Source organism: Sturnus vulgaris, chromosome 4 (genome assembly GCF_052056855.1).
Source record: "Sturnus vulgaris isolate bStuVul1 chromosome 4, bStuVul1.hap1, whole genome shotgun sequence".
Lineage (NCBI taxonomy): Eukaryota > Metazoa > Chordata > Aves > Passeriformes > Sturnidae > Sturnus > Sturnus vulgaris.
Genome location: NC_142246.1, coordinates 63336385 through 63354439, shown reverse-complemented (window position 1 = coordinate 63354439; position 18055 = coordinate 63336385). Strand labels below are relative to the sequence as shown.

At 49.7% G+C, this 18055-nt stretch overlaps 2 protein-coding genes across 4 annotated transcripts; both read right to left on the bottom strand.

Annotated features, from left to right (window-relative positions):
• Nucleotides 1–4287: 4287 nt before the first annotated feature.
• On the bottom strand, nucleotides 4288–5589 carry LOC106854864 (placenta-specific gene 8 protein-like). 2 transcript variants are annotated; one of them, XM_088164449.1, is made up of 4 exons: nucleotides 5283–5536; nucleotides 4935–5059; nucleotides 4518–4621; nucleotides 4288–4425 (listed from the first exon to the last, which is right to left on the bottom strand). In XM_088164449.1, coding segments are annotated over exons 1-4 (336 nt in total). In that variant the 5' UTR covers nucleotides 5389–5536; the 3' UTR covers nucleotides 4288–4424. The 2 variants fall into 2 exon arrangements, with proteins under 2 accessions (XP_088020575.1, XP_088020574.1); XM_088164448.1 differs by lacking the exon at nucleotides 4288–4425 and adding an exon at nucleotides 5544–5589 and having other exon boundaries at nucleotides 4514–4621; nucleotides 5283–5427.
• Nucleotides 5590–8913: 3324 nt separating this feature from the next.
• LOC106854863 (placenta-specific gene 8 protein-like) lies at nucleotides 8914–12096 on the bottom strand. Of its 2 annotated transcripts, XM_014879010.2 has the most exons (5): nucleotides 11958–12096; nucleotides 10258–10386; nucleotides 10027–10151; nucleotides 9344–9447; nucleotides 8914–9065 (listed from the first exon to the last, which is right to left on the bottom strand). In XM_014879010.2, coding segments are annotated over exons 2-5 (345 nt in total). In that variant the 5' UTR covers nucleotides 10373–10386; nucleotides 11958–12096; the 3' UTR covers nucleotides 8914–9064. The 2 variants fall into 2 exon arrangements, with proteins under 2 accessions (XP_014734496.2, XP_014734497.2); XM_014879011.2 differs by lacking the exon at nucleotides 8914–9065 and having other exon boundaries at nucleotides 9340–9447.
• Between the last annotated feature and the right edge of the window lie 5959 nt (nucleotides 12097–18055).

Genomic DNA, 18055 nt, shown 5'->3' with positions numbered 1-18055 from the left:
TGGGGATGCAGTTTGGTGATGAACATGGCAGTGTTAGGTTGATAGTAGGACTCGCTCTTGGAGGCCTTTCTGTCATTAACAGTGTGCTTTGTGAGACAGGCTGTGTCCCATTTCTGGGAGCCCTTCAGACTGTTTGCAAACACCCTGCAGACTTAACTTCTACCTCTGGAAGCAGTAGGAGCATCTCTTCTCTGGTGTGTGCTGGAGCCAAAATAGCTCAGGGCTCCAAATAACCTGAGGTGGAGCATCCATTGCCTGCAATTACCACACTACATCCAGGAGCTGGAGCACCTGAAACTCAAGAGAAACCCAAATGTCCTTAACCTAGTGTGTAACAAGGGGAGGAGGTCTGCTGGCAAGAGCATCTTGTACCTCAGCAGCAGAGCAGCCAGAACTGTGATCCGGAGCTGGAACTGGAAGATGTAGGAGTTGAAATCACTCAGAGCATCAAAGAACTTAAGCTGTAAGCAGCTGGAGCGTTCATCAGTCAGAGCTGTGAGAACCAGGAGCATCTCAAATCCAAAATAGGTGGGGTGTGTATCAGCTGGAGCCAGGGTGTCTGTCACCCAGGAGCCACATGGGCTGTCCCCTACAGGGATCTCCACCCAGCAAGGAGCCTGGCCTCTTCCCTTGAGGATTAAACACATGTCACATGCTCCTCACTGTGTGGAGGGTCTCTCTCAGTCCCATTCCTGACAGCAGAAGTGAGATGAGGGTGAGCTTGGCTCTTCTGGGCAGCACAGGGCAGTGGAGCCTCCTCCGTACCTAAAAAAGGAGAGACACCAGTCAGTCAGAGCCCACCCCAGACACCCTCAGGAAATGCCTTTCCCCGTCCCTATCCAGAGGAGTCACATCTCTCCCAGAAGGGCAGTCCAGGAAGGGCATTTGCCCAAACCCCTCTGGGAAGCAGGGTGCATTTCACCCCTTCTGTATACACAGGAGCTGTCCCCACAAACACTGGGCTGTCCCAGCACTACACTGAACTGCTGGCAAAGGGGTGCAGCTGGGCCAGAGCCCAACAAGTCTTGGTTCACCTTTCCTGAGCTCCCTCCCAAGGAGAGGCTTTGGTCTGGGGGGCTGTGCCCGTTCCCCACAAGGTGCTGAACCCCCTCTGGAATTGTTTGCCCCCCACCCACATTCATACAGTGCCAAGAGAGGCAGCAGGAGCAGAACCAACCCAGCAGCCCTCAGAGGGGATCGAGAGCTTATCCATCACCCACAGTGAGGTTTTCCTGGTTATGCTGGGCTTCTCCCAGCCTGGCCAGCAGCCTTGACAGCATGGCTGGGTATGGGACTGTTTGGTCACGACCTGGGGCACTCACCAGGACTGCCTGCAGTTCCTGTGCCCCCTGACACTCCTTGGATGGGACAGGCACTTTGCCTCTCCCCCAGGCTCGGGGCTGGCTGCTCCTGGCTCCTTGCTGCACCTCCACAGCATGGCCTGTGCAAACAAAGCCCCGTGAGGACACAAGGACAAAGCTGTGCCGAGAAGGACCAGCAAGGAAAGCCATCTCCACAACCTTCCTGGCCTCGGGGGGAGCATCACCAGGAAACCACAAGGATCCTGGCGCCAGCAAGCTCGGCAAAAGCAATGGCAAAAAACACAATGGCAAAAGCAATGGCAAAAAGCACCAGCTCTCCCTAATGCATATTCTTATATAGGAACTTCCCAACAAGCTAAGACACAAACTCAGACCACTACTCCTTAACCTATTAGAATTCTAGTTTCTTAGTACGCCAGGCTATGTATAAACTATGTACATGGTCTATCTTGTTCTATCTAAAAAATGTAAGCAATATTCTTACCATAGCTTTATTACGTGTAAAACGATGTTCTTGGAGCCTCCACGGAACCCCTAATATCTAAGACTATGTTCTTCAACCTTCATCAGAACTCGAATTTCTACACAGGTATCTAAGACTTTTTACTTACTAAAAGCACTTAAAACCCATTCCACTTTCTTACTTGCTTGCTTGCTTATACTAAAACTTAAACTTATACCTCTGCTTTATGCGTGAGTGGCTTAACATACTTCAATCCACCCAAAGGTTTTAATTCAATCCCTGCTCTGGTTTCTCTCTGAAGCATTCAGACTCCTGACTTACTGACTCCAGCAGGGATCCCTGCGGGAAAACCAAGCCTGTCACGCCCCCCTGTGTGCTCAGGGAGGGTGGAACACCGGGAGCGAGTGGCTGAGCTGGGGACAGCTCAGGGACTGGGATAGGGGCAGGGCAGCTCCGGGCTCGCCCCAAAGGTGTGGATCACCGGCCACAAGAGGTGATTTACTTTCCTGCCCGCTGCTGGCAGCAGCTTGGCAAAGGTAATGCTCAAATAATGCATACAGGTGTGCCTACAGGTGAGTGATCTTAAGTTTTGCTTTAAGTTTTGCTTAGTTTTTGCTTTAAGTTTTGCTTTAGTAGTGGTCATTTGTAGTACCTCTAGTAAAGAAATTCACGGAAACAAACCCTCTGTGTTCTTGTGTCCGCTCAGCCTCCTGGCTGCTTCTGCTCACTGTGGAGGTTCATGGATTTCTTCCCTGGTGCCAGTTGAGAGGAATGTCGGATTTGTCTTTACAAACAAGCTGTGGATCTGCTGGTAGGTAAGACTAGCACTAAGAGATAAAAGAAACAATGCGATGGATTCCACTGGTTGATGAATGGAAAAAAAGATATTTGCCTTTACAGACAAACTGTAAGTTTGCTGATAAATGAAACTGGATATTTAAAGATAAAAGAAGTAATGGGGAAAACTATGAATACTATAAGAATTAAAAATTAAAAGGGAGAGTTATACATTAGAGGGGAATCTCAGGTATCAGGTGTTCCAGGACCTCTCAAGTACCTTAGTCAATGGGGAAAGAGGGAGGGAAATGCGGCCGGGAAAATAGGATAAAAAGGAGGCTGCGTTCCCCAAAAATTTCAGAGATTCCAGGGGAATTTCCCATGGCCTCTCCCTTTATTCGAATAAAGCAAAAAGGACTCCTCTGTCTCCGTTTTGGACATAAACCTCTGGTGTTTGTGGATTCATTTTCCTGACACAATGGACCAACCGCTGCATGCACTGGAGCAGAAAGAGACCTGGGGAGGAGACTCCATGATCAAGAATGGGCGTAGAAGGATGCCAAGCAGGAATGACTGTCAGGGAAGCCCAAAACATCCTTCACTGGGGGAGGAGAGATGGGGCAGGGCCCTGCAGGAAGCCCGTGCTGGGGACACAGGGCTCACTTGTCCCTGGAAGGAGGGGACCTCAGCAGCCCTGGCTGCTTGGCTTTGAAGCCCCTGATCTTGGACGCTCTCAGAGCATCCATGGGCTCCTGCAGCAGCAGGGCTGTCACTGAACTGGCCACCTCAATCCAGTTGAGACCCAGCCCCCAGCCCTGCTCTGCTGCTGGCAGGGCTGCACGTGGCAGGGATTTAGGAGCACTAGGAGGGAGCAGAGGTGACCCTGTGGCCACCCGTGACATCTGTCGCCGCTGGCAGCTCCGGCTGGCACGGCCGCTCCCTCCTGCTTCTCTGTGCACAGGTTTGCGTGTGAGTGGACACATAAACACGTTCACGCTGTCAGCAGCCTCACCCCTTCACACCGCGGGCAAATGCAGGGCGAGTTGTGGTGGCGACAACAGGCGAGTGGAAAAGGTGCTTTTGAATAAATCCCCGTCCTGTCCTGCGGGTGCCAGCACAGACATGACAGAGCCTCCTGCAGCCCAATCCGGGCAGAACCACACCTTTTCCTGTTCAAAGCAGTAAATCTGAGCCAGAGCAACCCCAGTCCCTGTTTGTCACCACGGCAGGCAATGGATAAACCCTTGCACTCCCAAGTCCCAGCTCTTCCACCACAGCACATTACACCCAACACCCACAAGCTGCAGGGGTCTGACCCACAGGGAAGCTGCTCCCATGTGATGCTCTCTGTGTGGGGACAGCAGAGTGACTGGCAATCCCACAGCATCACCACCACTCCCCACTTGTTTCTTGGTGCTGGGGACGGTCCAGGTATCAGTAAGGATGGGTTCAGTGCTCTTGGGCCTCTCTGAGCAATGCTGTCACCAGATCTGCACACTGGTGGTGTCCACAGAGGAGTTGTTCCCATAGCAGATTTGGCTTTTGTTTTAGCTTCTCCCCACTGAATTTTGTGGTCTGACCTCATTCCAGTGTGGCTGTGCAAGAGGAAGCCTCCTTTACCTGACAACCTCATCATGCCTCTGGCCACACGGCCTAGAGAAGTGTACAGCACTGATTCTGGTGCTGCAGAAAGACACAGAGACATAAATCTCAACACACGGGCAGGAAGGCACAGGCAATGCTTTTATTGCTGGCTTTATGCGGGGAAGAGGGGGTCGAGTGAAAGCAAACTCCTTGTGCTGCATGTCCCAACATCCAGGGCAGCAGCAGTGGCTCCACAGGGTGCACTGAAGATGGCAGCATCTGCAAGGGGATAGGAGAGCAGGGTCACCCTTTCCTCAGCCTTTACTGCACTGCAGCAGTGAGACAAAGCAGGGCCAGCACCCCCAGCTTACCAGAAGATGCCCAACTCCCTCCTCCGGTTGATGTCTCTCTTGAGCTGGCAGACTGCACACGGGGTGCAGCACCAGATGGTGACATAGTCTCCGACGATGGAGCCCTGTGCAGTATAGGACATGGCAGGAGCAACACACCAAACTTTAAGCCTTTCAGCCTTTCTATTTTACACCGGCAGCCCCCCCCCGCGGCAGCTCACCCGGGCCCTGCTGCTCACATGCAGCAAGGACTGGGATCAAGCAGTGTGTGCTGGGACTGCCTCCAGCTCACAGTGGTGACCAGATGTGTCCCTGACTCTTGCCCGTGCAAATCCCCTCCTCTGCCCTTCCCCTTGGGCACCCCTTTATCCTTCCCTGAGCCCCCCGCCCAGCACCCATCCCGTGGCTGCTGGGACAAGCCCCGAGCTGGTCACTGACCGGGATGTTGTATCTGGTGCGGTACATGGTCCTTATGGCCACGCTGGAGCCGCACAGGCAGCACTCGCTCAAGTCCCCAGCCACCTGGCACGCCAGGCAGGGCAGGCAGAATGACCCGCACAGACCTGAGGGACAGTGACACATGGGCTTGGCTGAGGGGTGCCAAGACCAAGGAAAGGGGGAAAAGGCAGCTGGGAGCTGTGGCTCTTGACATCAGGCAAGAGCTGCTGTGCCTCCAGAACCCACAGGAGTGGGGTTTGCAGCAGGGGTAACGCTGCAGGAGGGGCAGGGTGAGCACCAGGAGCACACCACGAGCAGCAGGAGGAATGAGGGGCACTATGTACTCACAGACACCACAGTCGGTGCAGCAGTCCATCAGCCCTGTCTGCCAATGCCCTGGCTGCTGGGTAGCTAAAAGCTGGGGCTGGACCGTAATCACAGGTTGAGAAGCCATTGCCAGCGCAGGGTCAGGTCCTTCCAGGCAGGTTGTGGTCTGGAAAAGAAAAAGGCATCAGAGGAAGATGCTGCAGGTGTTTCTGAAATGGGCACCTTGCTCAGGCTGCAGCATTCAAAGAGAGAGCTCCACTGCCAGGGTAATGCCACCCTCACCACAAAGTGGGGGCACAGCTCTGCCAGAAGCTGCTGCTACCTGCTGAAGCAAAGCCCTCCCCAGCAGCACGTCATCTCTTGCCTATGCAAATAAAACACCTCTGTGAAAACAGAGGTCCTTCTGCTCCAAAACTGCAGTACTTGAACACCTCAAACCTGTCTTCTCATCTCCAGGTCATCTTTCATCGCTTTCTGTGTAAAATTGCATAAAATTTTCTCGGTTTTGGGCTGTTTTCTTTGGGTTTTTGGTGATTTATTTGTTTGGGTTTTTTTGTTTATGACCACAGTCTCCCAAGGTTACTACAGCTCAGTTCAAGCCTCCTCAAGTTCTCAGGAGCCACCTTAAACTCTGCTTTGTTCTATGAGAATCAACCTATTTACTTCCTCCTCTCCCTTCCTCCTTCACTTGCCTTCTTAGTATGCTTCAAGGCAGAGGGTTTTCTTTGTCACATTCCATCATCTTAAGCCCTGTCACCAGTTCCTATCCCTCCTCCACTTGACTGTCTGTGCCAGCACCTCATCCTCCTCTTCCCCAGTCCTGTGGGGTCACCGTGGCTTGCAGAGATCCTCTCCATCCCATCCTTCCTCAGCAAGGGGCTGCATTATCTGAGAGTAGGAAAGCTCCTGCTCTGCAGCACCACGCCAAAAATCACCTGACTAATGTAACAACTCCACCTGCACCTCCATCAGCAGCTCCTTCCCTCCCTGCCACCCCTGCAAGGCACAGCACCAGCTTCTGCCACTCTCGCTTTTGGTTTTAGAGCTTTAATTAAAACAAAAAGAGCAACAAAAAAAGGGGATGCTCCCACAGGAGAAGTCCCATGCAGACACATTCCCTACCGTGTGCCCAAGCTCTGTAAGCACTCTGAAAGGACTCTCTTCGCATCAGAATTGCACATTTACACAAAGTTAGGTATTAAACAACACAAGGAAAGGAGGGGAACAATTACTGTGCCCAGCACTCAGGCGATGCCATGGAGCTCATTACCCACGTCAGAGCGGCACTGGCTGTGGCATTGTGTTTGTACTGACTAATGCCAACAGATGGCAAAAGGCTGATGGCTCTGCTGGCAGCTCCTGTGACTCCCCTGCATCTACAGACACATCCCAGCTGTCAGACACAGCCGTGTAGGGCCAGCCCTTGTTCCTGGCAGTCCCAGGAAGAGGAAAAAGATCGTTGAATTATGGTGTAAGAGGGAAGAAAGCTGGTAAAAATCTCCATATGGTTTGCTCCTGACTTTTTGCAGTTTTCTGCAGGCAGTGGAAGCATGGCTGGGCTGTCCCCATCTGTGAGTGCAGCAGGGGACCCTGCATCCATCATCCCTCTCTGGACCCCTCCTGGTCCTGCCTTGGCCAGCTGTCCCTGTTTGTTCATCCACGAGGTCCCAGGTAATTCCCACTACTTCTGCAGCCAATGTAACACCTCCTGGCATGCCAAAAGAGCTGCTCCTTCAGGAAGCCTTGGCACAGGATGGGCTTAAAGCAAGAGCCAGGAGGGGCAGGGGAGGAGACAGGCTGTGTAGTGGCAACCCCAGCAAGGGGCTCCCGTGCAGGGACAGGGATGCCCAGCAGCAGGCAGGACCACAGAGACCACAGGGAACACAAGGAGAAGTGTGCACAGGAGTAGCAGCAGCAAGAGAAGTTTTAGAGGCAGGATCCCTTTAGCCAGGCTTCTCCTTTCCCTCCCCAGGTACGAGCACACCACATCCCTGCATGGGTGGAGGCTGCAGTGCAGAGCAGTCAGCAGCCTGGAGAGGCCTCTGGCACACACTCACCTCCTGAGAGATGGCCCAGGCCCAGCACACCAAATGTATCACAGTTCTACAATTCACAGCCCCATGGAATCACCAGCTATGTTGGAATGACTGATGGGGACAAAAGGATTCTGAGGTGCATGCAACCATATTTCACCAACAGCCAAGGTCAAAAAGCAGCATCCACAGGCACTATATGGGCACAAATGAGCAATACAGTGCAAAAAACTGCTGTCCTCTACCTCTGTTCCCCACATCTGTCACAATGCCATCAGCAGCACACACCACAATATGGTTAACCCCGAAGCAGTTTTCCAGATAGAAAACCTCACCTTTGTTTCCAGCCCTTCCCCTTGCCCAGCATCACCACTTCAGCCACGAGCAGATTCCATACCACAACCAAAGCAAAGCCGTGCCATACATACTTTCCAAGCTGTCCTTCTCCCGGCAGATACGTGTCCTTTTCCTGGTTCTCTTGCTTTTATGTGCTCTGGCAAGCGACCTCTGCTCCCTCTGACTAAGAGCAAATGCCAGCTTAGGTGCAGCTCCCCTGCTGCATTCCTGCTGCTGCCTGCCCTCAGCTTTCCCCACCCGGGTGTTCTCCATGCCCAGAACCCCACTGGGAGAGGTTTCCAGAGGAGGGAATTTTGTTTCCAGGTTCCTGTGCTGCCCTAAGCCATGTGATGCTGGAAGTGCAGCACCTTGCCTTTGTCAAAGCAGAGCATCCACAAGAACTGCCTGTAACTGGACTGGGTGACACGGGGGTAGCCTCTCTCAGGCTAAAAATGCATTTTTCTGCATTGCCAGGGATCATCCATAGGACCATTCTGAGCCATCTGGGTTTAAGCAGCTGGGAGTGCCATCACACCCACCCACCCCGTGGTGCAGATAGAGCCACTACCTGCCATTAAAAAGTTCTGTGGTGAAGGCAGAGTAGGGTCAAAAAACCAATCATATTCTACTTAAAGGTAGAAGCTGGGAGATATTTGTAGGGATCAAAAGTCCTTTAGCATTTCTCTTGAGAGTGATGGAGAGAAGGTGTATGCAACCTCCACTTTCTGGATGGGAATGCAGGGCTCACAGCCCAGTGCAGGTAGATGGGCTGTGTAATGCCAGGCAGGAAGATGGCACTGTTTGTCCCTGGACAGGACACAGATAATCCACAACCCAGCCAGGTTTTTTATTGCAGGAGGGGAGAAATTCATGCTCAGGGTCCATATCTCTTCAGCACCAAAGTGAGCTGGTGCCTGGCAGCCCCAAATCCCCATGCCTTTCTATTCAGAAAGGTGACATTGACCAACAGCCCTGGACAGCCACCTGGGCCACCACAGGGGCAATGCTGGGTGGCCTGCAGAAGTCACTTGCCTGCAGGAAGACCCAGCTCTGCCCTGCAGCAGTAGTCATTTTCCCGAAGTTTACAACTTGGATGAGCAACACTGACTCCTTCAATGTATTAAATAACCTTTCTAAAAGCTGATCCAATAACAAAATACTAGTGAAAATCTCTCTCTGCAGCAGGCACGGAGAAATCTCAGCTACACCAGGGGCTGCTGAGATGGATGGTGCAGGAGAAGGATGGGCGCTCTCAGGTGGTGCAAAAATGACATACACAGAGGTAGGAAGACAAACTCAAAACTTTATTTCTGCAGTTAATCAGGGAAAATAAAATGAAATCAGGGCAAGCCCCACATGGTGCATTTCCCAACAGTCAGGGCAGCGGTGACTTCTGCCTGCAGCAGTTCCAAGGATGCAGCGAGGATGGCAGCATCTGCAACAGGATGGGAGAGGCATGTCAGGAACTGGGGCTGTGCCTCACCGCACTCTGTGTGTCCCCCCGGTCCTTCCCCCTCCACCCTGCACAAGGTCCCCAGTGACATTTTGCTTCAGGACAGGTCACTCTTGTCATTTGTCCATGGCCATTTCCCCACTGCAGCAAATTTTGTCCAGTGCCAAGATGTTGGCAGGAGAGGTTCTGGGAAGCCACCCCAGAGCTGTCTCTGTGTGTGACAGCAGCTTTATGGACCAGCACCAGCACCCCCAGCTTACCAGAATATGCCAAGCTCCCTCCTGCGGTTGATGTCTCTCTTAATTTGGCAAACAGAGCACACGGTGCACCACATGGTGATACAGTAGTCAGAGCAAATGGACCCCTGTTAGGGAGAAACTGGTTAGGGACAGAGGCTTTCCCAGAAGCCACCTTCCACCAAGATGTTAATCACATTCCAGGCCAAGTACTCCTTTTTTTCTTGGCAGACTGCAGCATCCTGAATAGAAAACACTGAAGCCCTGGGCTGGCAAACCCCAAGTAATGGAAAGGAAGGAAGGAGCCCTTTGTGCAGGCTGCAGATAGCTACTTAATTTTTGAGTTCTGAAGTCCAGACTGGGAAGAAAAAGGCACACAGAAACAGACAGTGTGGGCAAAGCAAACTTGGACCCCCATGGTTTGCACTTGGGGTGGCAGCAACCACCTCCCCCGCAGGAAGAAACATCCTCACATATGTGCTGTCCATCTTTCTCCCAAACTTGATTATGGACCTTTATCTGTGTAACCAGCTCCACCTATTCTTTAATCGGCCCACAGTTATCTCAAGTCTTCCCCATCTTTCAAAGCTCAAAGGAGGATGCAAATGGGAAAAAAGGGGGGAGTGGAAATCACTGCTGCCCTGAGCCCCTCCCTGAAGTGCAGAGAGGGGTCTTGGGGGCAGGGTGATGGCAGGCTCAGCACTCACTGGGATGTTGTATCTGGTGCGGTACAGGGTCCTCATGGCCACGCTGGTCCCACACAGGCAGCACTCATTCATGTCCCCGGCCACCTGGCACGCCAGGCAGGGGAAGCAGAACATCCCGCAGCAGCCTGGCAGGGAGAGAAACACAGCTCTGGGTGAGCCTGTGCCAGGCTGCACGGCTGCACATGCCAGGCCAAGCTGCAGGGGCAAGGGGAGCGTGTGCCAGGCACTCACAGACACCACAGTCAGTGCAGCAGTCCATCAGGCCTGTCTGCCATGTGCATCTCGAGACAGAGGACATGGCCCCGCCGTACTGCGGCTGGATCGTCACCACGGTTGGGACAGCCATCCTCAGATCCTCTTCTGAAAGAGACAGGAAACAGGACAGTCAGTGAAAAAAACTGGACCTCCAGCCAAACCTTCAGCAGGCTGCCTTTTGCCCAGCTCCCCAGCTGCCACTGGAGGTGATAGAGCATAACCATATCTTGCCTGCATTTCTGTCTTTTCAAGGTTTTTGCCCTTTTCAAGGTGATCTGCCTTTTTATCCAGCCTTCAAAATAGCACCAGGTCACTGATGTTCCCCATTCCGCCCCGTAAAGGCTTGGCTAGTGCTTAGACACGGCTCATTCCCCTTGTGCTGAGCTGGGCTGGGCAGTGAACCCAGGCTAAAGGGAGGGACTTAGGCATTTGGTCGTTGGACTCGTGTTGTACATGAGAGGGCTTTGCCATGGGCACAGAGCATTGGGAAGCACCTATGGACTAATTTCCTCATAGCAAAGCCAGGCTACACACAAGAGAGATACTACAGAAAACTTGTGTCTCTGGTTTCTTGACGTAGCCAGAAAGGGAGAAATGTCCAAAGTCTGACACCCTCTCCTTGCCTTCCTGTGGTTCATCAAGCAAGTAAACCTTGAAAACCAGTAAACCTCAGGTCTAAAATAATAATAATGATGATGATAATAGTAAGAATAGCAACAAGAACAATTCCTCTCTGCTTCTAATTCCCTAGCCAAGTAAAAAAAAGCACAAATTATTTCTAGGTAACAATTCTAAGGAAGTTTGGACTAGGTTGAGGTTCTCTGAGATAAGATAAACTGCCTGCTCAGATTTGTTGAGACCTTTTTTTCTGTAAGTTGAGTTGGTTTATTTTATTTCTTAGAAACAACAGTTCGACAAAGGCAGACCCACCCTCCTGGGTGATCAGGCTCCTCCTCCTCCTCCTCCTCCTCCTCCTCCTCCTCCTCCTCCTCCTCCTCCTGTTGCTTCCGAGCTCAGAAGCCAGAATAGAAACTGAAATGAGGGATGAGGGGGGAGGGGGTGCACCTTCTTTCTCCAACCTTTAGAATAACGCGTGCATCTCCAGAAATCCCAGTCCTGGCTTCAGCTGGCAAACCAGGGAATGCAGCTGGAGGTGCCAGGTGTGTGTCCAGAGAGAGCTGCCTCTGCCTACCCGCAACTTCCCCCTGCCTGCCTGACCACAGCATGGACATGTGGTGAATCTCTCTACGCTTTTCCTCTTTTCTCTTCTCCTAGCTGCAAACAAGAATGAAGAATTTGAAGCAAAGCTGCACCTGCCAGCACATCCCACTGAAGGAACAGCAAGCACACAGGGAGACCAGGAATCAAAAGCCATCAATACCCGAGCTTCTGGTGGAGCAGCCCCGTTTAAACAGAGAGTAAAGTACCAGTCACATTCCTTCAACACAGTTATGTTAGCATCAGAAAGCAGCAAGCAAAGGTAAACTCTCCATAATCCAGAATCTGTGCACAGCTTTTTAAAAGCCCCCCCACTCCCCAAGTGGGATTTGCCAGTTTGATTTATATTTTGTGCTAAGCAGGAAAAAAAGAAAAAAAAAATCCCTACTTTGACACTACTATCCCACTCTTCCCAGGCTAACAAGTTAATAACATTTCCAGGCTTTTAGAGAACTAACCTGGTGAGCAGCCTTGGTCAGTGCAGGCTTCCTCTCCTGCCGGGTCCCTGCACAAAGAGGCTCTGGAGAAGATGAAACTAACCTTACTCCCTCGGATGTTCTCATTGGCAGCCAGCAGCTACAATGGGTGGGAGGTAACTTGAAGGGGGAAGTCAGGGGCTGTGCCCTGTTCTTACAACCACAGATTTTACACGTGCAAAACACAATCATTAATTTTTTTTCCCCAGAATTATTTATTCTTCTTTTAAAAAAATGTTTGTTTGTTGTCTTATTCCCTTAACTTTGCCCACATGTTGCTGTTCTGGAGAAGAGTTATGGAGAGCAGCTATGAATGATGTACTTTCATTGGGACAGATATTTCAGTTTCCATTTCTTAGATAATATGCCCCATATGGAGGCTTTCCATAAAAATTTGGCTGATTCCCTAAGTGCTTGTCACAGGCTGTGTAGCCTAGCCACTGTAAAATTAACCGAGCACTTACCATACACATGTAAATTTCCCTTTATGAGATACTAATAATTACAGTTTCTGCACTAACATGTCCCAAATATGTAACCACTCATGCCCTGTGCAAATAATGAGTTTTGGAAGCACTTCCACATTTTGTGGAGAATCTGTGGCACTGGGACAGCATTTTTGTTTGCCAGCAGGATGCACAGTGTGCAGAAATCCCAGAGAGGGCCTGCTTTCTCAGGAGCAAGTCAAGTTCAATGCATCCCATGGGAAATGCTAATGATGAGATTCCTTTCCCTCTCTCCCTCATGAAGGATGGGGAAAGGAGAAGTTTGGGCTAAACTTCAATATGTCAGCTTTGTCAATAGGCTGGGATTTAGGGTGCTTTAAGTGAAGCCTTTTACCAGTAGTGCTGCTGAGAAAACAGGGAGTCATGCCTTGAAATGCTTCCCTTGGCTTCCAGCAGCTCCAAAGTTTAATTGTGTCTGTCCCTGCTTTACAATGGGGCTGCCTGGCCACTCCCTAGCTGGCTCATACACAGTTGATGTTTTATGTAAGAACATTGCAATAGCCTGTGGAAACTGATGTTTGCAGAAAGTTGTAGATCAGCAGATTCTCCCTAGAGGAGAATCTGATGGCTGACATCCCACCAGCTGGCTGGATGAGGCTCACAGCCTTGGAGTCTGCTGGGGAGGAGGGAAACAGGAAGCTGAAATGCAGGCAGGTTTTTCAGGTGTTTAGAAGAAAAACACTCAAAACCTCAAAGCACTTCCCAGTACCTAAAGGGAGCTACAAGAGAGCTGGAGAGGGGCTTTTCACAAGAGTATGCAGTGACAGGGCAAGGGGGAAATGTTTTGAACTGAAGGAGGATAGGTTTAGGTTATATTACAAAGAAATTCTTGATTATTAGGGTGGTGAGGCACTGGCACAGGCTGCCAGAGAAGCTGTGGAGGTCCCATCCCTGGAAGTGTTCAAGGCCAGGTTGGATGAGGCTTTGAGTAATGTGGTCTAGTGGAAAGCATCCCTGCCCACAGCATGGAGTTTGAAACTAGATGATCTTTAAAGTCCCTTCCATTATTAATTCCAAGAAGACAACGGAAAAATTCTGCTGAAATCAATACTCACCAATTTAACATGTACTACAGTAAATGCAATACTGATGAAGATTGAGAAGCATAGATTTAAAAAAATCTCCCTTAACAGCTTTTTGCTTTCTTTGCAAAGAACAGAGTATTAATTACTCAGTGTACCACTGTATTTTATGGAGCAGTTACAACCAGGAGCTCATTTATTCCAGTTTGGGCCACTCACACATAAATGTTCGTGCCTGTTCTCTGTTCCACTTAAAACAAGCCCAACCTGCAACTTCAAACACGACCACAAATGAGCAAAGCCTCCTTCCCCAGCATGCTGCCTCGTGCTGTTTACACAAACAAAGGTGTCTCCAATGGTGTGAGGTGCGTTCATTCACAGAGGATCCATGAATCCCATGGGTGTGCAGGGCAGGGGGGCTGCCTGGCACAGGAGGGTGCCTGCGAGCCTCTCTCCAAAGCTCTGGTCCCACCAGTCCTTTCCAGAGTAGCAGTCTGAGCTCTGTTTCAGACATGGAGAAAGGCTCCTGAGTCAGAAACTTCACCTTTTTTCTAGATGTCACCACAGCTTCAATGGAAGAACGTTACTCACAAACCTTGCACAACCCATGGCTTGAAATGGCTCAGGCAAGAGAGAAATTCTTGCAACTGTAAGAGCTGCAGGAAAATGGAGCTGAATAAGTGCAAGGGGAAATTTTCACATAAAAATGTATCTGAGGGTCCGGTGCACATCTCACTAAAGCCATTGCAGTTAATACAAGCAGAGAGCTGCTCCCATGTCTGCACCTCCCTCATCTCTCCCACTCCAGGGACACTGCACACAGTGGAGAGGGTCTGCTTGGGTGGCTGATCAGACAGAAAATGATGCTGTGGCTGGGAGCATGCAGTGCCATCTGGGCAAGGGGCCTGAACCCCGCTGTGCCACAGGCACCCAAATATAAGGTCCAGCACACAGAGTAGAGCTCACAGCCAGAGCCAAGGGTACCACCAGCTGTGCAGAAGCTCTTTGCCACAGCTGGCTAGACCTAAGAGTGGTTTCAAATCCCTCTACAATTGCATGCTGGCAATGGTTTGTCACAAGGTGTTTCAAGAGAAAGACATCACACATCTTCTGGGTGAGCTTCTGCTTCCTGTGGCTTGCTAGCTTTTCATGCTTTCAAGCTTCGCTAGCTTTTCAGTGGTGCCACTCTTTCTCCAGGTCACTCAGGCTTATAGGATAATGCCCTCTGGAAATCAAGCATTATCTCAGGAGCTCACAAGATAAGAAACAACTAAAGTAAAAATCAAAAAATCAACCCTCTTGTAACAAACAGACCATTCCAACTAATACATCTTGTAGTCTGCTGCTTCATTAAGTGCCTAACTCAAAAATCCAGTGAGTTGCACCTGCACACAAGCAGAACTACCGGGGAGTGCAAGTGCAGATTCTCCTGTCCCCATCTCCATGCCCAGAGAGTGGTGGGAAGCAGGAGAACCTCAGCAGTTCAGCTGCTCTTGGGTCAGCTCCAGAGGCTTTCTGGAGTAAGCTGACCCATGGCTAATATCCAGCTTGGACATGTGCTCTGTGCCATTTCTATGGCAGTTTTATCCCAAGCTGACAGCTTCTGCCAGAGCAATGCAGGGGATGATGGACCTTCCCCTTCTGCTGTCCCTTGTGTCTGGCACACGTGGTATCCTTGCTTTAACACCTGAGCAGGAGCTGAGTAAACAGCCACACGTGATGTGTCATGAAAGTAATCCAGCATTGACGAAGGTATTGGCAGAAGGACATTCAACACACTTGACAACAGTATTTGATGGGTGAAAAGTATTTTTTTAAATGTATTGCTGTTATTTAGCAGAATAAGTTGTACAGTGGATTAAAAAGGGCCCTTACTACTTAATAATAATGATGTCTTTTAAGACAGATAGGAGAAGGTATTGAGAGAGTTGAACCAGGAGACATGATGAGCAAGATGGGGAAGCTGTATGGCTCCACAGCAGCTGCATGTACATGACCACAAGTCCTCCTCAGAGGAGAGCTTTGCTTTTCCATGGCAGTCTCATGACCCAATATGCTTACCATGATGGAAGGGTAGGTTATAACCTCTGATGGAAGCTCCCCAACTGTTTAGCCTCCATTTTTCTGACTTAACACAGCGTAAATAAATCAGCACTGAGCAGCTTGAATTCTTGAAGGCAATTTTTTGCCTCCTGCTTCCCCTCTTGCCGCTGATTTCTTGAGCAAAGCCTGAAGACAGCAGATACAACATTCACTGCCTTTGCACCTTGCCCTGTGTGCATGTCCCAAGATCTCAGAAGATCCCTGGCAGCACAGCAGCTCACAGCTGGGCTGAGATACATGGGAAAGAGAGAACACTTCCCCCATCTTACCCAGCACCTGAGAAAAAACCCACCAGTAATGGTCCTGTGGGAGAGCACGTTCAGCAGATAAACACACAAGAAGGGAGGGAACTCTGCAGGTGCCAGAGTCTTGCTTGGGGTTGAGTAACCAAATGTTTATCACCTGTCACCTGAGAGAGGAGGCATGTACTGCCCACCAGACCTTCAGCCTGCCCTTTACCTAACCAAGAGCAACCTCAGCCCCAGCAGCTCCAGGGACAACCGGTGCATACACAACCTTGGATTTCTGCCCTGAATTTTCCTCCCAAGGAGGAGGGAGGCAGGAAACTCCCACCCCTCATCTAACAAATACAGTCCAAGTGACAGTTTACTGTGGTCTGCCAAATCCTTCTTTTACTACCGTGCTACACCCACTGGGCAGTGTCATGAATGCGGAAGTGTGGGGGAAAAAAGGGATCATGCCAGCCCTAAGCAAACAAATTCGAGATGCCTTCCAGCAAATGCTTAAATGCACAACAGTAAGGCATGTTATGGTTTACATCAAGTCTTTGCTTTCTTCCATTTTCTTCTCAAGTACTTCTATTTCCATTAATACATATTCCCTGAAAAAAATGATTAACAGAATGACAGAATTTGGGGAAAATAAGCTCTGACGAAGCTGAAAACCTGTTTGACAAATATTTGGCTGTGCTGCAGCATGAGAGGCAACACAAAATGCACACAGTTTTTTCTACTAAGCAGGCACCTCAGTGTTGAAGTTTCTCCTCAAAGCAATTTCCTGGTGTTGTATGCACTGCTGCTTGTGAGATTGAGCACAGAACATGGATAACTGGAAGATAAAATTATTTCCCTTCAACATCAAATCACAGAAAAACGTTTATGTTGGAAAATACTTCTAAGATCACCGAGTCCAACCATTAATGCAGCACTGCCATTCTCACCACCATGTCCCCAGCTGCCACAACCTCACACCTTTTGAACACTTCAGGGATGGTGATATTCCACACTTCCATGGGCAGCCTGTTCCAACGTGTGACCAACGTTTCAGCAAAGGAATTTATATCCAGTCTAAACCTCCCCTGGTGTAACTTGAGGCTGTTTCCTCTCCTCCTGTCCCTTGTTACCTGGGAGAAAAGACCAACTCCCACCTGGCCACAAGGTCCTTTCAGGGAGTTGTAGAAACTGAGATACTTTACATTCAGAGCTGAAGTCTCTGAACACTTTAACATCAGTGCAGGAAAAAAAATAAGGTCCTCTGGAATGGGCAAGCCACTGCTTTCCCCCACTGCCCTTACAACCTGTTACAGGTTTTGTTCTGTTCTTTATGCAGTTGATACAACTTATTTTATATTAGGTACATTTTATTTATTTATCTTGTATTAGGTATATTTCCTTGTTACTGTACCTGTCACAGACAAGAAGATCTGCAACTGGGAGAAACTGTGGCTTGCAGGCATGAGAATTCAGGATTTGGATTTTGTTTTGCATTAGGATGGGAATTTCCACTCCAGAATTTACAGCTCTATTGTTAGAAGCATTGAACTTGGCATGAAGACTGTTCTTTTGTTGCTGGATTTGTTTCAGTTTCTTTTAAGTGTATTAGATCTCTTTCTGCTTTGTACAGAAAAAATCACGTCTGTACAGCTGCCTAGAAGTGGTGCTTTTTTTTTAACCACCACCATCCAGAAAAAGAAAAATGCTGTAAAATAAATGAAGTTTTTTGCTATTTTCTTTGTAATTCTGGTACTGTATCTAGCACACTGTGGTAAAATTCGCTCTGGCTTTTTACCTTCACCACAAAATGCAGGGAGGTGTTGCAGGAAAATTAAAATCACCTCTTCAGTACACCAGGAGCCTTCAGCTAGTACTTAAACTTCTCATCATCCATGGCTGGCTAAGACGCACATTTTTTCTTGGTAGCTTTCTTTTGAAGCTCAAATGGAGCCTCTCTCCTGGTATTTACAATGTGAAATGTTTAGAAATCAATTATGTCCCTCTCCTAGCTTTTACCAAAGTGGAAGTAGAAAAGGAGTGCCTTTTTTTCCCAGTTCATGTCACCAGTGGCTGGCGAGATGCCCGACCTAGTGCCCTGGTGTTGCCAGGCTCCCTGGCAGCACAGGCACTCTGGCTGTTTGCACAGCACAGCTCCTGCAGCACGTACTTGGGAATAGAGGGAGGGAAAACCCTGACCCCCTCCCGTTAACCATCAT

Coding starts and splice junctions, on each gene's coding strand:
- LOC106854863 (XM_014879011.2), bottom strand. CDS start 10,372: ATGGCTGTCCCAACCGTGGTGACGATCCAGCCGCAGTACGGCGGGGCC. Junction 10,152..10,257: donor CTGCACTGACTGTGGTGTCT/GTGAGTGCCTGG, acceptor TCTCCCTGCCAG/GCTGCTGCGGGATGTTCTGC. Junction 9,448..10,026: donor GCACCAGATACAACATCCCA/GTGAGTGCTGAG, acceptor TCTCCCTAACAG/GGGTCCATTTGCTCTGACTA.
- LOC106854864 (XM_088164448.1), bottom strand. CDS start 5,388: ATGGCTTCTCAACCTGTGATTACGGTCCAGCCCCAGCTTTTAGCTACC. Junction 5,060..5,282: donor CTGCACCGACTGTGGTGTCT/GTGAGTACATAG, acceptor ACTGTCCCTCAG/GTCTGTGCGGGTCATTCTGC. Junction 4,622..4,934: donor GCACCAGATACAACATCCCG/GTCAGTGACCAG, acceptor TATACTGCACAG/GGCTCCATCGTCGGAGACTA.